The sequence below is a fragment of the Cetorhinus maximus genome, chromosome 22 (genome assembly GCF_964194155.1).
Source record: "Cetorhinus maximus chromosome 22, sCetMax3.hap1.1, whole genome shotgun sequence".
Taxonomy (NCBI): Eukaryota; Metazoa; Chordata; class Chondrichthyes; order Lamniformes; family Cetorhinidae; genus Cetorhinus; species Cetorhinus maximus.
In genome coordinates, this window is record NC_135900.1 from 33,385,037 (window position 1) to 33,403,355 (window position 18,319).

The 18,319-nt window shown below is 40.2% G+C and overlaps 1 protein-coding gene across 3 annotated transcripts in view; it reads right to left on the minus strand.

Annotated features, from left to right (window-relative positions):
* Positions 1 to 17,532, minus strand: part of mdfic (MyoD family inhibitor domain containing) — a 64,610-nt gene extending 47,078 nt beyond the window's left edge. The window contains exons 1-3 of one of the 3 annotated variants that reach the window (XM_078568058.1): positions 15,718 to 16,895; positions 15,119 to 15,253; positions 1,862 to 1,996 (exon numbers count right to left, since the gene is read on the minus strand). In XM_078568058.1, the coding sequence (XP_078424184.1) occupies positions 1,862 to 1,996; positions 15,119 to 15,203 (220 nt within the window). In that variant the 5' untranslated portion in view covers positions 15,204 to 15,253; positions 15,718 to 16,895. Of the gene's footprint in view, positions 1 to 1,861; positions 1,997 to 13,081; positions 14,020 to 15,118; positions 15,254 to 15,568; positions 15,684 to 15,717 lie in introns of those variants that run through there. The other 2 variants (XM_078568059.1, XM_078568060.1) reach the window with 2 other exon arrangements.
* Positions 17,533 to 18,319: the final 787 nt, after the last annotated feature.

The window sequence follows — 18,319 nt, forward strand, 5'->3', positions numbered from 1 at the left end:
TTTTGTGCATGTGCAGACTGCAATGGGTTGCACATGCACAGTTCTGCAATTTTTGACTTATTTTTGGGCCCAGCGTGCCTCTGCAGGAAGCAAAACAGTGCGATAATACAGGTCAGGGGACCAGGAGCAGAGCACCATGGGAGACTAGAGTCCCAGGGAGCGGACAGGGAGAAGTCCCAAAAAAGAGTCCCAGGGAGTGGACAAGAACAGGAAAAGGTTCCAGTTCATTTAAGAGAGAAGCAGAGAAACAGGCTCAAAACAGGAAAAAAGGCTTTGGGGGGGTGGGGGGGGGGGGGGGGGTAGCAGGCTAAGTGAAGAATGCAGCCAAAGGTTGGTGACTCTGTGCTGCAGGTCACTGAGGCAAAGGTACCCTTTTGGAGCAGTAGTGTTCTGCTTGGTGTGGCCAAAGAACCAAAGTTGTCCTTGCAAATTGCCAGTTGAGTGCACACTCTGGAATCCAGGGGAACGGAATCTCAGGAAACGAGATTGAAAACCCTGCAAGATGGGCCATCGTTGATGCCAGAGTTGAAACAACTTGGAGTGAATTCCAAGATTAGGTCTTTGAAGATGAAGACTGGAATCCCTCGTGAGAGTCAGAGTTTCAGTGAGACTGGTTGACTCAGTGTTACTGATGTCCAGGTGGGTTGTTGAGAAATCCATGGACTCTGTCTTGGTTGCATCTGCCATTTGTTGAGTAGTGTGGCATGTTCGACCACAGTTTGCTTGTTAATTCACAAGTACCTCATACTCTAACATTCGGGATTAATATAAGATAGCTATTGTAAATTGTTTTATCTTTCTGACCTTGAATAGTAAAGTTTATTTTTTGTTTGTTCAAAACCCTTGGAATCTTATGTAACGTGAACCTTAAACAAATAACTTGAACCTCAAACTTTGTCTACTTTAAACAAAATGTCATTGGTCCCTCACTGGATCTTACCCAAGAACCTGGCCTAGGATCATAACACACCCACGTTTCAGTACAGGCATTTGTCGCACTGCTAAATTCTTGCAGTTTTTTTTTATAAATAGGCATTTCAGACAGACACCTAAAACAGGCCTTAGGTTCCTTGAATATGTTCATTGAATGTGTGAACACTTGTTGCAAAAACCTTTACAAAATTAGTTTTCAATGAATAGTAGAGGTGAAGTGCCTTACTGATCACAGAACTTTGTTTTCACATTTTTGGTTCTCAGTTGGTTAAAAAAAATGAAATGAACACTGGAGCTGTTTTTCAAAGAATACTTTCTAGAACTTTGCTTATAAAAGTAATTTTAATGATGACAGATTCAAGAGCAAAAAGAGACAAAAAAAAGTATTACATATTTTGATTCACAATAGTGTTTTCAATTTTGAAAGATACCATCAGTGCAGATTTTCTTTCTACAATTTATGACAAAAAACTGGAAAATGACATTTATAAACCAGAATTGTTCCAAACTTAACTAGTCATAGCACGTCAAGAAGCGTACATACAGTGGGCCACCAATGAATATGTACTAGAGCCATTCCACCAACAGTGAGGTTTTTGTTCTTCAAATCAAAAGCAACAAATCTGTAATGCAAATATCACCACAAACTCATACAAGTTTGACAATATGCATGGTAATGAGAAAAAGCAGTCCTGGCCCAGCAATACCTGTGGCACTTGCACAAACTGTTAATACACTCAGACAGCCATCATTCTGTTAAAGCAATTCTGTTGACTCATGTTACTTTACTGACATTATCGCATTTGACACAAGTTAACTGTATGTCAATATTGCCACTATCTGTAATTGTGGTATTATTGTAATACTGTCAGACAGCAATTTGTTCCAGAATGTACTACATTAGTCAAAAGACCTTCCATGCACTTACTTCTGATGAGATCACCAGTAGTGTCATCCACCATGGTTGATGGGTGCGCTGCATCTTGATGTATGGCCCAGTTACCTGGTGAAGGTAAGGCCTCCTGCTGTGCAACTTCTCTCCCCTCCTCATGCTTATTGGTATCTGAAAGAGGCAATTATTCAATGTTTCCTCCAGTTGACCAATTACTAAAAACATGTAAAAAGGTTTAAGTGAACAAATTATTTTCCTTATTTTGGTCATCAATTGATACTAGGGATTTCTCAAATATTTATGAGCAAAAATCACATCACTCATCGTTTAGGTGATTATATATTTTGTTCTAATTTGAAGAGCAATTTTACTGCATATCAGATGGCATGACAACAGAGTACACCTAGAGAAAAAATAATCAGCAATGATAAGAGTTGAGAAATCTTACCTTAGAAAACAGAAAAGGTTTAGAGGTTGTCACTACAGTGCAGATTCTATACCCATCCTATGCACAATGATGGAATTGATTACAAATACGATAGCATCATAAACAACAGCTACTACCAAGTCAGAAGAGAAAGCTTCTTTGATTAACCACTGATTTCTTTCTGAGGAATAACATTCCAAGTGGACAGTTCCATAGAAGTTCTATAATGCTTACTATTTAAGAACAGGAGGATTTGGGACTCGGAGTGAAACCTGGGATTCAATAAAAGTTGAAGGGTAGGAGGTAATAAGTCATTTCTGAGAATGTCACTACAGGGTAAGCACTGAGGGGGCTGCCCTAGGGACTGGTATTGAAAACCCGACTGTTTTAATGTTCATTAACAGCTTGAATTCAGAATCGTAATTCAACATGGTCAAATTTGCAGATGATACATCTTTTTCCCATCTTTGCTACCATTAAGTAACGGTGATAGAACAAGAACTATAAAATAAGTTAGAAAGCATAAAGGGAATATCAATGGAAGATAAAATTTAACAAAGGTAATACAAATAAAGATAAAAGCGACATAAAAATACCATGAATGGTGTTGAAATTGGTAAAGATGAAATCGAAAAGAATTGAGGGGTTTTGGCAAACTCAACACTCAGCCAACCTGATCACTGCAGGGCAGCAATCAGCAAAACAAACTAAACACAGGACTATATAAGCAAACAGGACAGAAGATATTCCTGCTCTGACTGTAAAGTGCTCTGATCAGATCCTACCTTGAATGCTGTATCCTGTTCACCAATATGGTGGGGAAAGAGACAGTCAAGTCCTGGAACTGGTTCAGAGAATAGCCAAGAGTCTGATGCGAATCAGAGAGCTGAGTTATAAGATTAGATAAACTTGGGCTTGTTGAAGGAAGGTCAAGAAATATTACATAGCCATACAATGTAGAAAAAGGTAAATTCAGAATACCATTTCAAACTACTGCATGAAAGTAAGAAAAGGGGTATAGGCTCAAAGTAGTAAAATACAAATTTAGGAGTGATGTCAGGAAGTTTTTCTCCACACTAAATGATCAACACATGGAGTGAGTGTTTGGGTAGAGAAGTGGAGGCAAAATTCTTGAAACAATTTGCAAACAGCTGGATGCCATTTGAGGTCATCAGAGTGTTCCTGGATAGATAAGCTAAAATAGATTATCTGGCTGATCATCTGTAATTATATTTGAACATTTTCAATAAAACTCAAGACTGTCAAGATTTGAATAGTCCCCCGTATTTGGGAAGACTTTTCTGGATTCTGTTCTGCATTCTTGACAGGAAACAAGTAATGTTGATCTGATACACAATTCCTGTAAAACTTTTGACCCTCCAATTATAAATCCATTGTAGCCATTCTACATTTCCTCTATTTTATCAACACCATTAGTTCAGTGCTGCTCCAAAACGTATTTTAGATCCTCGTATGGCATTCTACATGCCCTTATTCCTCCTTACAAACAGCATTGAATGCATGGTGGGCATTGTTATCTCTTGAGTTATTTGAACACATTTAGGTATGGGCCTTAAAACTGAAACTTCTTCCCCCTCTCAATTTTACCTTCTTCTTAGGAACTTCAAAACATTTAAACCCCAAACTCAGCATCCTTCCTCATGTAGTATATTTTCAATTTTGTTTTTATTATGAAATATGGTGCTTCACCTTGGCATTTCCGTTTAAAAAAAATCAGAATCTCCATACCTTACTGCATGCCCCCCAAAAGGTTAATTCCATAGTAAAACACAGTTGTACAAAGGGGCAGTGTTTCAAACAATGACACTGAATATCACAGGCATGACAAGTCGTGTGTGAAAATTCACCGCTGATGTTCTGTGTAGATTTCTTTGGACTGAGCATTAATTCATATTCTGTAGAACTATGTCTCAGATTAAAAATCCTGATATTGTATTTGCTTGTCAAGCCCATTTTGAACACTGCTTTCTGTCCATTATTCATCTAAATGGATGAGTTAACATTTCATTATTTTCCAATGCACAGTGTGGCACATGCACAGTTCAGTGGATTGTTCATGACACTTTTTAAAGAGATGGCAGGGCTAATTTTAAAAAATGATTAAAAATCTCAGATGGCAAAGTGTTACTGCCTTCACTAATTTACCGCTATAAGCCATCGTGCGACCGAAAGCAGAGTTTGCTGCTGCCACATACAGTCTACTGACCAGCTGGCCGTCCCCAGGCAGCTCACTGAAGAGATATCAATTTAGGACCACACTGTCAGTGGCAGGGGCCTCAGATAAAGCGATTAGAAGGAGAAGGGAAAGCAATTGGGAAGTGCAGTGTACTTTTTGACGGTGACAGTTTAAGGCCCATTGGATGGGTTCCTAATAGTCTTGCTTTTCTTGAATGCAGCAGGGCAACCCAGTTTTGCACTGGGGCTCAGGCAGGCGTTATGCCCTTATTTGCATATACAAAAGGGTCCAGTGCAGGTGAGCGCTCTGGACACGTTTTGCCTATACCAATATGCTAGACGGTGCACTTCCAGCCTATAAGTGTTCAATTTCTGCTCTCAATATTAAAGACTTCGGTGCCTGTTAGGCGCCTGGGAAACAGGCAAGGCCTTAGTGAATTTCTAGGCCATACACACACTGAGAAACCTTAAACCTTAGTTTATACTAACATACCAACCAGTCACCTTATAATGCTTTCATAGTAACAGGGTGCAGTTCAGGTGGTTTACCATTGGCAATTTTTTTCTCAAGGTAATTTTCCTCATGCTGGTGAAACACCCTGCAGCGTAGCAAAACGGAAAACAAAATCCCCACAGGATCTCTTCAAACTCTCAGGATTTTTCAGCAACTAATTTTACAAGATCATTCATTCTCATGTGTTTGAATTTGTTCAAGCAGTACCACTGGTATTATCGCTTTACGCTACTTAAACAATTTTTTCTTTTAAAACAAACAAAGGCAAAAAAAGGAAATTATATAATCCCTTGGGACAGGACACATTTACAGCATTCAGACTTTTTGTGCATCAGTCAGAAATTGTGGCTTAAATACTCTTTCATTACAACAAGCCAGCTTGCAAAGTGGTTGGTGTATTATGAAATAAAAACAGAAAGGAAATCCTGGAACCACTCAGCAAGTTAGGCACCAACAGTGGAGAGAGAAACAAGAGTTAACCTTTGGGGTCAATGGCATTTTCTCTGCCCTGAGTATTGTCAACATTTTGTTTCTGTATGAGTATTATAAAGCTATACAATAACGGATGCATGAATGAGCCCCGTGTCTTGTCACCAGAATTGCTAAGGACCTGATAAAACGGAAGGAAATTTCAATTTTAAAAGGCTGTTTCCCGAAAGCAATCTAGGTTAATTGACTGCTTTTGGAAAACTGCTGTTAGTGAGCAATATTTTATTTAATGTTCACAGGCAGATAGGACTTGGAACTAAATTCCCCCACCTCAGCCAAAACAAGTGCTCTATGGCAACCTAAACAGTGTAAATAAACATCAGCCCACATTATGCTGACCCGAGAACTTGGTACAGAGTCAGTGATGCATCCATGGAATGGTCATTTGTTGCATCAGGCATCCACCCCCAAAATTTCCAACCCTTGATTTTCAAAAACACAACTTGATATTTTTAAGTTCATAATATGAACTCTAATGGCACCTTTGTGGAATTGTGTGTGTTCACAACTTGGAGGAGCTGGGAGAGCCAAAGGGCAGCTTGGCCAGAAAGGAAATAGAGCACAATGAATGCAGTATCTAAAAGGACGCAACAGCGCAGAATGTTTTGAGTTCCTGACTAATGCTGTAACAAAAATCTCTAATTTTTAAATTAATAGATATGCCTTTAATGTGCAAGACCAACAATTCTGCTTTCCTGAAGAAATAAAGGGAAAGAGATTGACTGATCCACAGCAATTGCTTCAAAACTATACAGGCAGTAATTTCAGAAAATGTACTTGTCCACACTTTCACAGTAAGAGAACAGTAGAGGGGGAAATGAAAATAAGATTGGGGAAGAGTGAAAAACACTTAAATAAAAAAAACTTTTAAATTTCTCTCCCTGGACTTTCTCACAAATCTCACTTCCAGCTATGAACTGAACTGTTCCCTCATATAATTCCCCCTCTGTGACCAAGTAACAGTGAGAGTTGCAGAAAAACTTGCACTCGGATGGAAACATGCAGAAGACCAGAGACCCGGCAAATCATCATGCAATCAGACAAATCCAAATAATGATGCTCCAGCAGCTATGTGACCATTAATCACTTGTGACAACAGAAAACTAATATCACTTTCTGGGTATCAGGCAAACTTAATTCAGATATTTTCATTATGATATATGGCCATAATACAAACAATGGTTTTTTTCTACAGCCATAGATGGTTGTGTAGGCAGTACTGCTTCCACATTAATAGCCAAGCACATATCACTGCATAAGAAGGATTCTATAGAAGACTGAGAATGCTGAAAAGAATTCTTCAGCTGCTGGATAAGATAAATAGCGTGGTGACATCGTGAAGTGATAGACTGGAATTATCTAGGAGCACTCCCCGCAATGCTTCAGTGTACCATTTCTATTTCCAATGCAAACCAACTCTCTCAATCTCTCAAAGTGAGATTGCCACTTTAGTGCCAAGCCCAACAGCTTTGTGCTATGATGTGAAGCCAGGTCAAGATCACTCAACTCATTTAACTTACAGCTCTTGCATCACCACAAGAGAGGGATTTTGTAGCTGAACAAATACCAAGCAGACTGGAGCTCTTTTCTCTAAAAAAAGTAAACCTGAATCCCTCAGGAGGCTAAGGCAGGAAGAAATATAAATGGCAAATAAAGAAATGGCAGAGTATTAAACAAATATGTTGTGCCCATCTTCATAGTTGAAGATACAAAAAAGTACCAGAAATAGTGGTGAACCAAGGGTCAAATCAGTAAGCAATATTAGTAAAGAAAAAGTATTGGAGAAATTAACACTGATGGTTGACATAATTCAGCAACCTGACCACCTACATCCTAGGATTCTAAAGAGAGGTGGTTGCAGAGATAGCAGTGATCTTCCAAAATTCCCTAGATTCTGAAATTGTTCAGTGAATTGGAAGGTAGCAAATGTAATATGGTTATTCAAGATAGGAGAGAGAAAGAGAGAGAGAAAACAGAGGACATCAGGCCAGTTAGCCTGACATCAATTGTCAGAAATGCTGGAATCCATTATTAAGGAAGCAATAACAGTACACTTAAAAAATCAAAATATGATTAGGCAGAGTCAACATGGTTTAAATGAAAGGAAAATAATGTTTGACAAATTTCTGATGGAGGAGACTTTTTTGAGAATGTAACTAGCAAGGTAGATAAAGCAGAACCACTAGATATAGCATATTTATATTTTCAAAGGCATTTGATATGGTGCCACAGAAGATTGCAAAAGATTATGGTTTATAGGGCACAAGAACAAATTGAGGACTGGTTAAAAGGACAGTGTTGGGGATATTTAAATTCATAATTCATGCTCAAGAGGTATAGATTTTAGTTTTAGGAATTGAATTCTAAATGTAGATAAATGGAAACATTGAGAAATTAGTAAAGAATCTGAAAGTAAGTGCAATTAAAACAGATCTAGGGTAATTACAGTTTAGGAGGAAGTTTTGTGTTGCTGGAATGGTGGGAAAAAATATTCACACCTAGGATTATAATGGTTATTTTGGATCTATCTGGAGGAGTCAGTTTGTCCCAAGAGATCTCAGAAAATGCTTTGAAATTGGAGTGTAAAGTAGGTTTCCACTATTCATGTAAGTTTCCCAGATCAAAGAAGCTAAAGGCAACTTATAAACACTGGGTTTCTTGATGGAACCAGTAAGTCTAGTTAAAGGTCCATTATCTCCTGTTCACATGGGTGCCAAAATCAAAGGGTTGTTTTGAAGGTAAAAGATACCTAATTTACATTTCTCTTGGAACATCCCAGGCATGCCACATTGCCATGGAGATAAGCTATGCGGGGGATACTCATTTGTTTCAGGTTTATCTCTTTGTTTTCTCACAGAAACCGATAGTCAGCTTGGAAGTCTGTAAGATGGTAACTGTGTATCTGCCAGCAGACAGAACAAGGAGTATAGAGGTCATTACGAATCAGGGGTATTCCTGATCTAGAGTGACTGAGCAGAAGTTGCGAGTGGGGCCCCCACTTGGAATGAAAAGTTCAAATGCATGAGGAAGTAAAATTGTCAAAATCTGCTGGTAAAACCACTGGAAGAGTTTGGCAGTGGAACCCTCAAGAGTAAGCACGTGTTCTGGAAGGCTAAGTGCCAGACTGGGAAACTGAGGAGTCAAAGGGAATTCCTAAGACCTGTCACACACCTTGGTTTGGACTCAGAAAAAGTGAAGGAACACTCAAGATCCTGTAATGTGTAGGGAACTCTTGAGTGGAACAACTTGCTTTGTTTAATTCTTGTGCAATAAAACTGTGTGTGAAGTGTGAACTCTTGTGGCATCATTCTTTCAGTTAATAACTGCGAGGTCAAATTTCTTTTAAAAAGTTAATGGTCTTCAACATCATAGCAGTAAACAGATTAAGAATAAATGGGTCATTTTCAGGTTAGCAGTCTGTTGCTCATGGAAGGCCATAAGGATCAGTGCTGGGGCCTCAGGTTAATTAAGTGTGCAAGAAGATAGCAGATGGAGTATAATGTGGGAAAATCTGAGATTATTCATTTTGGGAGAATTTTTTTTAAATGGTGCAAAACTATTAAATGTTGATGTTCAGAGAGTTTGGGTGCTCTTTGTACAAGAATCACAAAGTTAGCATCTAGGTACAGCAAGCAATCAGAAATAGGAGTGGTACATTAGGCTTTATTGCAAGGGGATGGAGAACAAGGGTAAGGAAATCTTGCTGCAGTTTTGGGTTTGGGCAAGTTCCCAGCTGAAATACTGTGTACAGTTTTGGTCTCTGTACCCAAGGAAGTTTCAGGCCTAAGGAAGGCCTTTGATGGATGCAAAGGTTCACAGATTGACACCTGGGATGAGAGGGTTGTCCAATGAGGAGATGTTGACTAGCACGAGCATAAACTTTTTGAAGTTTAGAAAAAAAGGTGATCTCATTGAAACAGATAAAGCTTTTGAGAGGGATTGACAGGAAAATTGGGAAAGGCTTTTTCCCCTGTCTGGAGAGTCCAGAACTAGGGGTTATAGTCTCAGGATATGGGGACAGCCATTTTGGACTATATTCAAGGCCAAGATTGATAGATTATTGGGGTGAGAAAGTGGAGTTGAGATTGAGATTCAACCATGATTTTATTAAATGGTGGAACAAGTTCAGGGGGTCATATGGCCTGCTCCTATTTCTTATGTTCTTAACCAGCCACCATAAATTTAAGGTCAGTTATGAAGACGGGTTGGGGACGTTAGGACTGCTTTCCTTAGAGAAAGGAAAGCCAAGAGGAGATTTGATAGAGGTATTCAAAATCAGGAGGGGTCTGGACAGAGTAGATAGAGAGAAATTGTTCCCATCTTGAATGGTTCGAGAATGAGAGGGCACAGGTTTAAAGTAAAGGCATTAGTATAAGAAGCAAAAATGATATGAGGAGAAACTTATTTTCTCTCCCCTCCCCCCAGCAAGTGGTTAGGGTTTGGAATGCACTGCCTGAGATTGTGGTGGAAGCAGGTTCAATTGAGGTATCCTAAAGGGAATTAGTGTTACCTGAAAAGGAAGGATGTGCAGAGTGATGGGGAGAAGGCAGGGAAATGCTACTAGGCGAGTTGCTTATTCAGAGAGCCAGTGCAGACATGATGGGCCAAATGGCCTCCTTCTGCACCATAACAATTGTGATTCTAAAGTTGTTAATAAATCTAATAAGGAATTCAGAAGCAACTTCTTTACTTGGAAGAATGATGAAAACATGGAACTCATTACCATGTGGAATGAAGGGGAACAGCATAGATGTACTTAAGGAGAAGCTAGGTAAGAGCATGAGGAAGATAGGAAAAAGAAGAATATGTTGCTAGGGTGAAAGTAAGTGAATTAAGTGGGAGGCGGCTCAGGTGGAGCATTAAAAGAGGCCAAATGACCAGTCTGTGATGCAACTTCTTTGTAATTCTATACGTGTATTTCAATGGTTTCTCCAGGTGACAGGGCAGCGAGCTAAATGCCTATACCACCCACTATACCAGTTTTTGAGAATGCTGAAAATTTAAGAAACTTTGAAACTGACCTGCAAAATAACAACTTGCATTTTACCACATTAAAGGTACAATATAAATGTTCCAAGGTACTTCACAGAAAAGCAATCAAACAAAATTCGACATCAAACCACATAAGGAGATATTAAGGGTAATAGCTAAAAACCTTCCTCTTTGACCAAGTTTTAAGGAGCATCTTAAAAAGGAAAGAGGTATAGAGGTTCTTTGTTTGGCAGGGAGGGGGGAGCAAATTTCAGAGCCTAAGACCTCAGCAGCTGAAGGTCCAACTGCCAATGATGTAGTGATTAAAGTCGGGGGTGGACAAAAGGTCAGAATTGGAGGAGTGCAAATGCCTCAAAGAATTCTATGGCTGTGAGAGGTTGCAGAGGTAGGGAGTAGAGAGGCCATGGCTCTTGCAGCCAACATGGGTGATGCTTGAACAGAATTTGGTGTGATATAGACAGCAAGAGTTTTGGAGGAGCTTGAGTTTAAGGAGGTGGAAGATCAGGGGCCGACCAAGAGCAGTCAAGGTGAGAGTTTCATTGAATTGAAGTCACAGCTGAGCCATGTAATAGTACAACAGTGGAAATAAACGGTCTTAGTGACGGTGTGGATACATGTTCAGAAGCTTATTTAAGGTCAAATACAACACCATGGTTGCAGGTAGTCTGTTACAGCCTTGGGCAGTTACGAGAGACGGGGTTGGAGTCGGTGGTTGAGGGAACAGAGTTTGTGGCAGGAGCTGAAGACAATAGTTGTTTCCCAGTAAAAACTCTTTACATTTTCCATCCCTGGAGAAAAAGAGAATAGTCAAATTCAGAATACTCAAGAAGCACTATACCCTAGCTACCGCTACATCTGTGCAAATGAAAAATTCACAGGAAATTATAGTTATTGAAGGCCTGGTTTAAATGTGTTGGCCAGGGGCTGCAGCTGAACTGCCAGTCACAGGCAAAAACAACTTTTGACCTGAAGTAACTGGAGTCCAGTTGCTGGCCTGAGTAACTTTTGAAACCTGACTCCAGTCACTGGGTCTGAACTGGCTAGAACCGGTTTCAAAGTACCTGAGTGTCTTGAAGATAAAGGCAATTTGATGGGTCCTTATTTAGAAACAGAAAAATGGGGTGATCCTGCAAGTCTTGGGACAGAGCCAATGGAGAAGATGCCACAGTTCAGGCAAGCAGGCCTAAACCAACGGGAAGAGAGACAGCACAGCTTGAAGAGATACGATTCAGTATAATACTGAGAGGATTTCGGGCGTGAGGCAGCAAGACTCCGGAGACCAACCATCGCAGAAGCGGAAGAACCTACGTCAGCAACGTAGAGACGCAAGAGAGAGAGAACGGAACGCCTGGCCACCGTCAGCTATCCTTTTCGGGTATTAGCTTTTATATTCTGTGACCACTCGGAGTGTCAAAGAAACCTAGTGGGTGTGCATTTAGATCCTAGTTTTGGGTATAAAACTGTGTAACCTGCTGTAAACTGCATGTCTATATTTAACCAGACATATAAGCTATATGTAGATGATCTAACGACGTGAATAAAGCGAATTTAGAGTTAAGAGAGAATTGACTCTTCTCCTCTGTGTACTAAGCCACTAACCGTTACCGGTGACCTCCGGCAACAAATGCCATTTGATGACTGAATTAACTAAGTTATTTACATGTATGAAACAGTTACCAAGAGGACAAACCATTAAAAATGCAAAGCAAGTTTATAGGTTTGTTTGAAATGATCTGCATTCACCACAATTATTGCAACAGTTGGTGTGGATAATCTCGCTTGTTAAAGTAAAAGTGCAAGAGTATATTAAGTGGGACATAGCAAGCCCTCTTCATATTTTCTCAACTTTGCTAATAAATTGAACTCATTTTTTATAGTGTTCATGTCAAAACAATACATTTCTGCTGACATAAAAAAAATTACTAGTTCTGTAACCAAATATGAAGGAAGCTGACAATGTAGTAATAAGGCCATTTAATTTTTACGGGATGTGGGCGTTGCTGACTAGGCCAGCATTTATCGCCCATTGAGTTGTCCTTGACAAGGTGATGGTGAGCTACCTTCTTGAACCGCTGCAGTCCATGTGGCGTAGGTACACCCACAGTGCTGTTAGGGAGTTCCAGGATTTTGACCTAGTGACAATGAAGGAACAGCGATACATTTCCAAGTCAGGATGGCAAGTGGCTTGGAGAGGAGCTTCCAGGTGGTGGCATTCCCATGCATCTGCTGCCCTTGTCCTTCTAGATGGTAGTGGTCGTGGGTTTGGAAGGAGCTGCTTAAGGAGCCTTGGTGAGTTTCTGCAGTGCATCTTGTAGATGGTACACACTGCTGCTACTGTACGTTAGTGGTAGAGGGAGTGAATGTTTGTGGAAGAGGTGCCAATCAAGCTGGCTGCTTTGCCCTGGATGGTGTCAAGCTTCTCGAGTGTTGTTGGAGCTGCACTCATCCAGGCAAGTGCAGAGTATTCCATCACACTCCTGACATATGCCTTGTAGATGGTGGACAAGCTTTGGGGAGTCAGATGGTGAGTTACATGCTGCAAGACTCCTAGCCTCTGACCTGCTCTTGTTGCCAGTGTTTATACAGCTAGTCCAGTTGTTTCTCGTCAACGGTAACCCCCAGGATGTTGATAGTGGGAGGATTCAGCAGTGGTAACGCCACTGAACGTCAAGGGGCGATGGTCCGATTCTCTCTTGTTAGAGACGGTCATTGTCTGGCACTTGTATGGCGCGAACGTTACTTGCCACTTATCAGCCCAAGCCTAGATATTGTCCAGGTCTTGTACTAGGTATGACTCCAACCAGCAGAGAGTTTACCCCCTGATTCCCACTGACTCCAGTTTTTCTAGAGCTCCTTAGGGCCATGCTCGATAAATGCTGCCTTGATGTCTCGCTCACCTCACTCTCACCTCACCTCACCTCTGGAGTTCAGTTTTTTCCTCCATGTTTGAATCAAGGCTGTAATGAGGGCAGAAGCTGAGTAACCCTGACGGAACCCAAACTGAGTGTCAGTGAACAGGTTATTGCTAAGCAAGTGCTGCTTGATAGTAGTTGATGACCCCTTCCATTACTCTACTGGTGATCGATAGTAGATTGATGGGGCGGTAATTGGCCGGTTTGAATTTGCCCTGCTTTTTACATACAGGACATACCTGGACAATGTTCCACATTGCTGGGTGGATGCCAGTGTTGTAGCTGTACTGGAACAGCTTGGCAAGGGGCGCAGCAAATTCTGGAGCACAAGTCTTCAGTACTATTGCTGGAATATTGTCAGAGCCCATAGCCTTTGCAGTATCCAGTGCCTTTAGCCATTTCTTGATGTCACGTGGAGTGAATCGAATTGGTTGAAGACTGGCACCCGTGATGCTGAGGATCTCCAGAGAAGGCCGAGATGGATCATCCACTTGGCACTTCTGGCTGAAGATGGTTGCAAATGCTTCAGCCTTTTCTTTTGCACTGATGTGCTGGGCTCCCCCATCATTGAGGATATTTGTGGAGCCTCCTCCTCCAGTAAGTTTAATTGACCACCACCATTGCACAAAGAGAAACAAATCAGCAAATTCACAGTTCACAGCAACTGAAATCAGAAAGTTGAGGGTTTTTAAAGAAACATAAAAATAGAAGGACAATAGAAATAAAACAGCTGCCTAACATATAATGTACAAGGGACTCCCAAGGTTAAACTTCTGGCTGCTGATCAGGTGACACACCCAAGCACCAATTTCATGCAAACTGTTGTCCCTTAAGTTTGTTTTCCTCACTTTCACATGGAATTACTTGTCTTAAGTTGCAGTTGTGTTACGGTGTTAGCTAGAAGAGCCATTGGCAAGATGTTGATAATATTAAACTGCAGTTCTAAGAAAATTACAGGAGCCTTAAATTAAACATTTCCACAACATTAACTTCAAGTAAGAGACTTCTACATGATTCGACTAATTAAAAAATTTCATAGCAGTTTTGAAAAATGTTGCTAAACATCAATGTAAATCTTTGAAGAGATCCTTTTAAAACCAATGAAACTGTTTGGATTTTGCTCAGATAGATACTCATTCTAAAACCCGATACTTGTATTGAAATTTAAGACACTTTTATTTTGAATACAGATTACTTTTGAGTGCATCTCGTGACAGAAGTGACAGTATAACTCTGAAAACCACGAAGTACACTACTGTCCAGAGGTGCAAGGCATCTCAGTTTGAATCTCAAAGTCTTCAGCATAAATCAAATCTGCGATGTAGCTAGTATCAGCATCATCTAAAACAAACCGAAATGAAAAGCTTGGCAGAACTTATTCAATTACAAGACAATCAAGACATCAAATTTTAACATACCCCAAAAGACCAAAGTATAGGTTAGATCTATGTTAATCTCAAGTTTCAACTAAAATCCTAAAACTATTCTAATTCCCAGGGCAATCAAATGTAAACATGAAAACATATTCAGATATTCACTTAAGATAACTAAGTTTTGTAGATGAAAGATATAAATTTAGTGAGGCATTACCTCTAATTGTTATTTTGTTTGCTCTATGCCATGTGCACTTTGGGTCAAACGTTAAGTTTCTTTTAAGTTTAAACCGAAACGTTTGAACCTCGGAGTCTGAACTCTCCCAACACCATGTCATTGCCTGCCTTTCTCCCACCTCCCCGCCCCCCCCAAAAAAAAAGTATCCTTACCGTCAGTGTGGAGCAAAAGACTGTTTTCTGTAAAAATGTCCTCTTCTGGCCCTTCAGGCCCTTGAGGCTCTTTCACCTGGGACATCTGCCAAGCAGCTTACTCAGGCGCAGATGCCAGAAACAGAATCAGCGATCCTGAGAAGAGAGAGAGAAAAAAAATCTCATAAGTACCAGCCAGCAGATTTTCTTTTTTTTAAAAAAAAATCAGTGTAAAACAGCACATTCTATTCCAACTGGGCATTCGTTTAATTTCGAAAACTGCTTTTCTGTCTCCACTACAAGCCCATTAATTGAATTGCGCCAACAGTTGTTCCAAAATCTGAAGAAATTAACCACATACATGAAATGTAGATTATTTTCGTTCAACAACAGCTAAGGGGAAACAGTGCATTATTTACTAACAGTACGGGATGAAGAGGCTCGGTCCTATATTCTCTTTGGGTTACGTACCTGAAAACCATCCCAGACCCAATTGTATGTTTTTCGAATGTGAGCTGATTGCATTAATTAACAAAAAGTTACAAAGTCTCCAAACGACGCCACTCGGTTACTTTCTACAGTCCCTGCTTTCAAGCTCTGACCAAACCTGCTGCTCTTACATTATTCCTCTCCAACTCATTTCTTCATTTTTCTTCACAGAGAGCCTTTTTTTCCTCCTTTTCTCCCCAGACCACAGTTTTCATCATTTCCGGATGCCAATGGTATTCAGCGCTGGAATGAAGCCACGAAGAGTGTGGGATAAACCGCGGGGTCCACTTGCCCGTCGGTCAATGCAGCCTTCAACGATAAAAAACCAATGGGAATCTGTTAACTCTGTATTTCACTCTTCGTTCAATCTGACTTATGTGCATTTCAATCATTTATTTCCTTTACATGCAAAGTTGTAGTCAAATACATTTCTATATTTAAGTTAAATATTCAGAGTCGTCTTTCTTTGAAAAAAAGTCCCAGCCCGAAAAAAGGAAACATTATTCAGGTTTAACACACAGATAGTGCAAAACAGCTGAATCATTTTCGGTTTAAAATGCTGCGTGATAGCCTGATGCACATTCTGGCTGTTACACAGCAGCTTGATAAGTAGCTCATATCGGTTGACGCCCAGTGGAACTCAAGGCCCAGAGAGTAAAGGGATTGACTTTTGCTGTATCACACGGAAGTTCAGCAGGAGCACAGCTAACGAAATTACACTGGGTGGAACACGTGGCTATTGATAGACAATAACTTTTTCATTCAATGCTGCACTTCAAAAGTATGCCGCTGCTATGCTATTTAAGTTAGAAAACTATACACGCCTCAGTCGAACGATGCCTTTAAGCATGCAGTTGTCACAATGAGCCATTCAAAATTAAAAGCTCACCAATAGGAAAGATTTCCTCTGTCAGAACGTATTAGCAATATTGTAAAATTGAGGAGTTTCAGTTTTTAGTGACATCCTAAAGGATTCTAAAAGACCGGATGCACAATTTTACAAAAGTAACTATCAAAAGAGGTGTTTATGTTATGTTTATGAAGCTGCAAACAAATAGCAACCAGAGGGAACCCCCCCCCCACTCCCAGGTGCTGAATCAAGAACTTATGTTGACTGAAAAGCAATATGATCAAGGTGGGAATTGAGTGTTATGGATGGACAGAAACAAAAGTGTATTTGAGATGACAATCAGATCAGCTATGATTTTATTGAATAGTGGAGCAAGGTCGAAGGACCAAATAGCCTACTCCTGTTCCTAAGTTCTACGTTGTTAGGGGAAAATTAAAAATGCTAAAAGAGAACACTGTAAGAATTTACTGAAGAACACTTAAAATCACCAGGCAGACATGGCTGCTAAACATATTAAGAATTGAAGATTGCCAGATGAACATTGCACAGCCTTGAGAGTCAGACTGGAGATACAGGAAAGGACATAAATTAGATTAGGTGTACTCCCCTCTCACATAGGGAAGGGGCAGGTGGTTTTAGCTTTGATATGGGAGGACATACAATAGACAAAGAGGGGGCTTTGATGAAACACAAACTTGAGCTGTGAGAACCAAAGTTTTTGCGTACGTGTTTTAATTTTGATTGTATAATATAATTATGTATACCTCCTTTAGAATAATTGGTTAGCAAAATCACATGTTTATGTACACAATAGGATAGAGTTAGCATGAGACTGGTGTGTCGGTTACCGATTGGATGCATTCAAATGTATTATGATAAGAAAAAGTACAAAAGTAATGAAATGTAATCAATCTGGGAGCTGTGTCTTCATTCTTAGGAATGATTGCGGCTCCCTTGCATATGCTTGAATAAAACCGGTTAAAGGAAGCCTGAGTCTCTGTGGTCACTATGTGATTGGGGATTGTAACTTCTCTTCAACTGGCCTATGTGGTAGTTGCTGGATTGGAGGGGATGCCTTCTTCATATGTTCTAGTACACTATTGTAGCAGGACTAAGGTCTCACACTCTATATTTTTATAATATACATATATATCATCATGGCTAATTGATAAAAGTTTAAATCTGGACACTGACCTTTTAAAATGGCTGAAGTTATGTCTGTCTGTGACCCTCAAACAATAAGAGCTATTTGGCATATAAAAGACATTTGCACCTTGTTATCTCTGAAGAGACCCTAACGACACCCCCTGTGGGCTGCAGAGAACAAATTCAAAGGAAACTATACAAAGGCAATCTGCATTTCAGTACCCAGGCTGACCAATCGGAGTCTACGCCAGTCAAAGAGTCCTACAGTCTTCCTTTAAAATCTTAATGGCTGGGTCATTTAGCAATCCCAGGGATCCAGGTGAGGAATAGGTGTCCTTTGTTAAAGGCAATGTAGAGAGATGGGAGTCACGTGACATGAACCTTTAGCTGGGAAAACCAGTTATATTGTCTTGCTGTTCTGCAAAGCTCAGTCTGCCATCTTTCCATCTACCAAGCAGCAGTACAGAAAAGGGGCTCTGTCCAGCTTTGAATGCCTGGTGCCATCTTCAATGTTTCGACTGGAACTTATGTACCATTGCCTACAAGGCTGATTCTACTCTGCATGCCTATCTCATCATGGAAGTCAAATCAACTGGAAAAGTGAATTGTCCAACGTTCAGCCAGCTGACGTCTGTGAAGGAATACACCATTGAACTTTGATTCTAGACTTTGGGCTCATGTAAAACAATAATACTTTTCTCTGTAGTCTTTGCCCTGTGAATCATTCTTTCTCTATC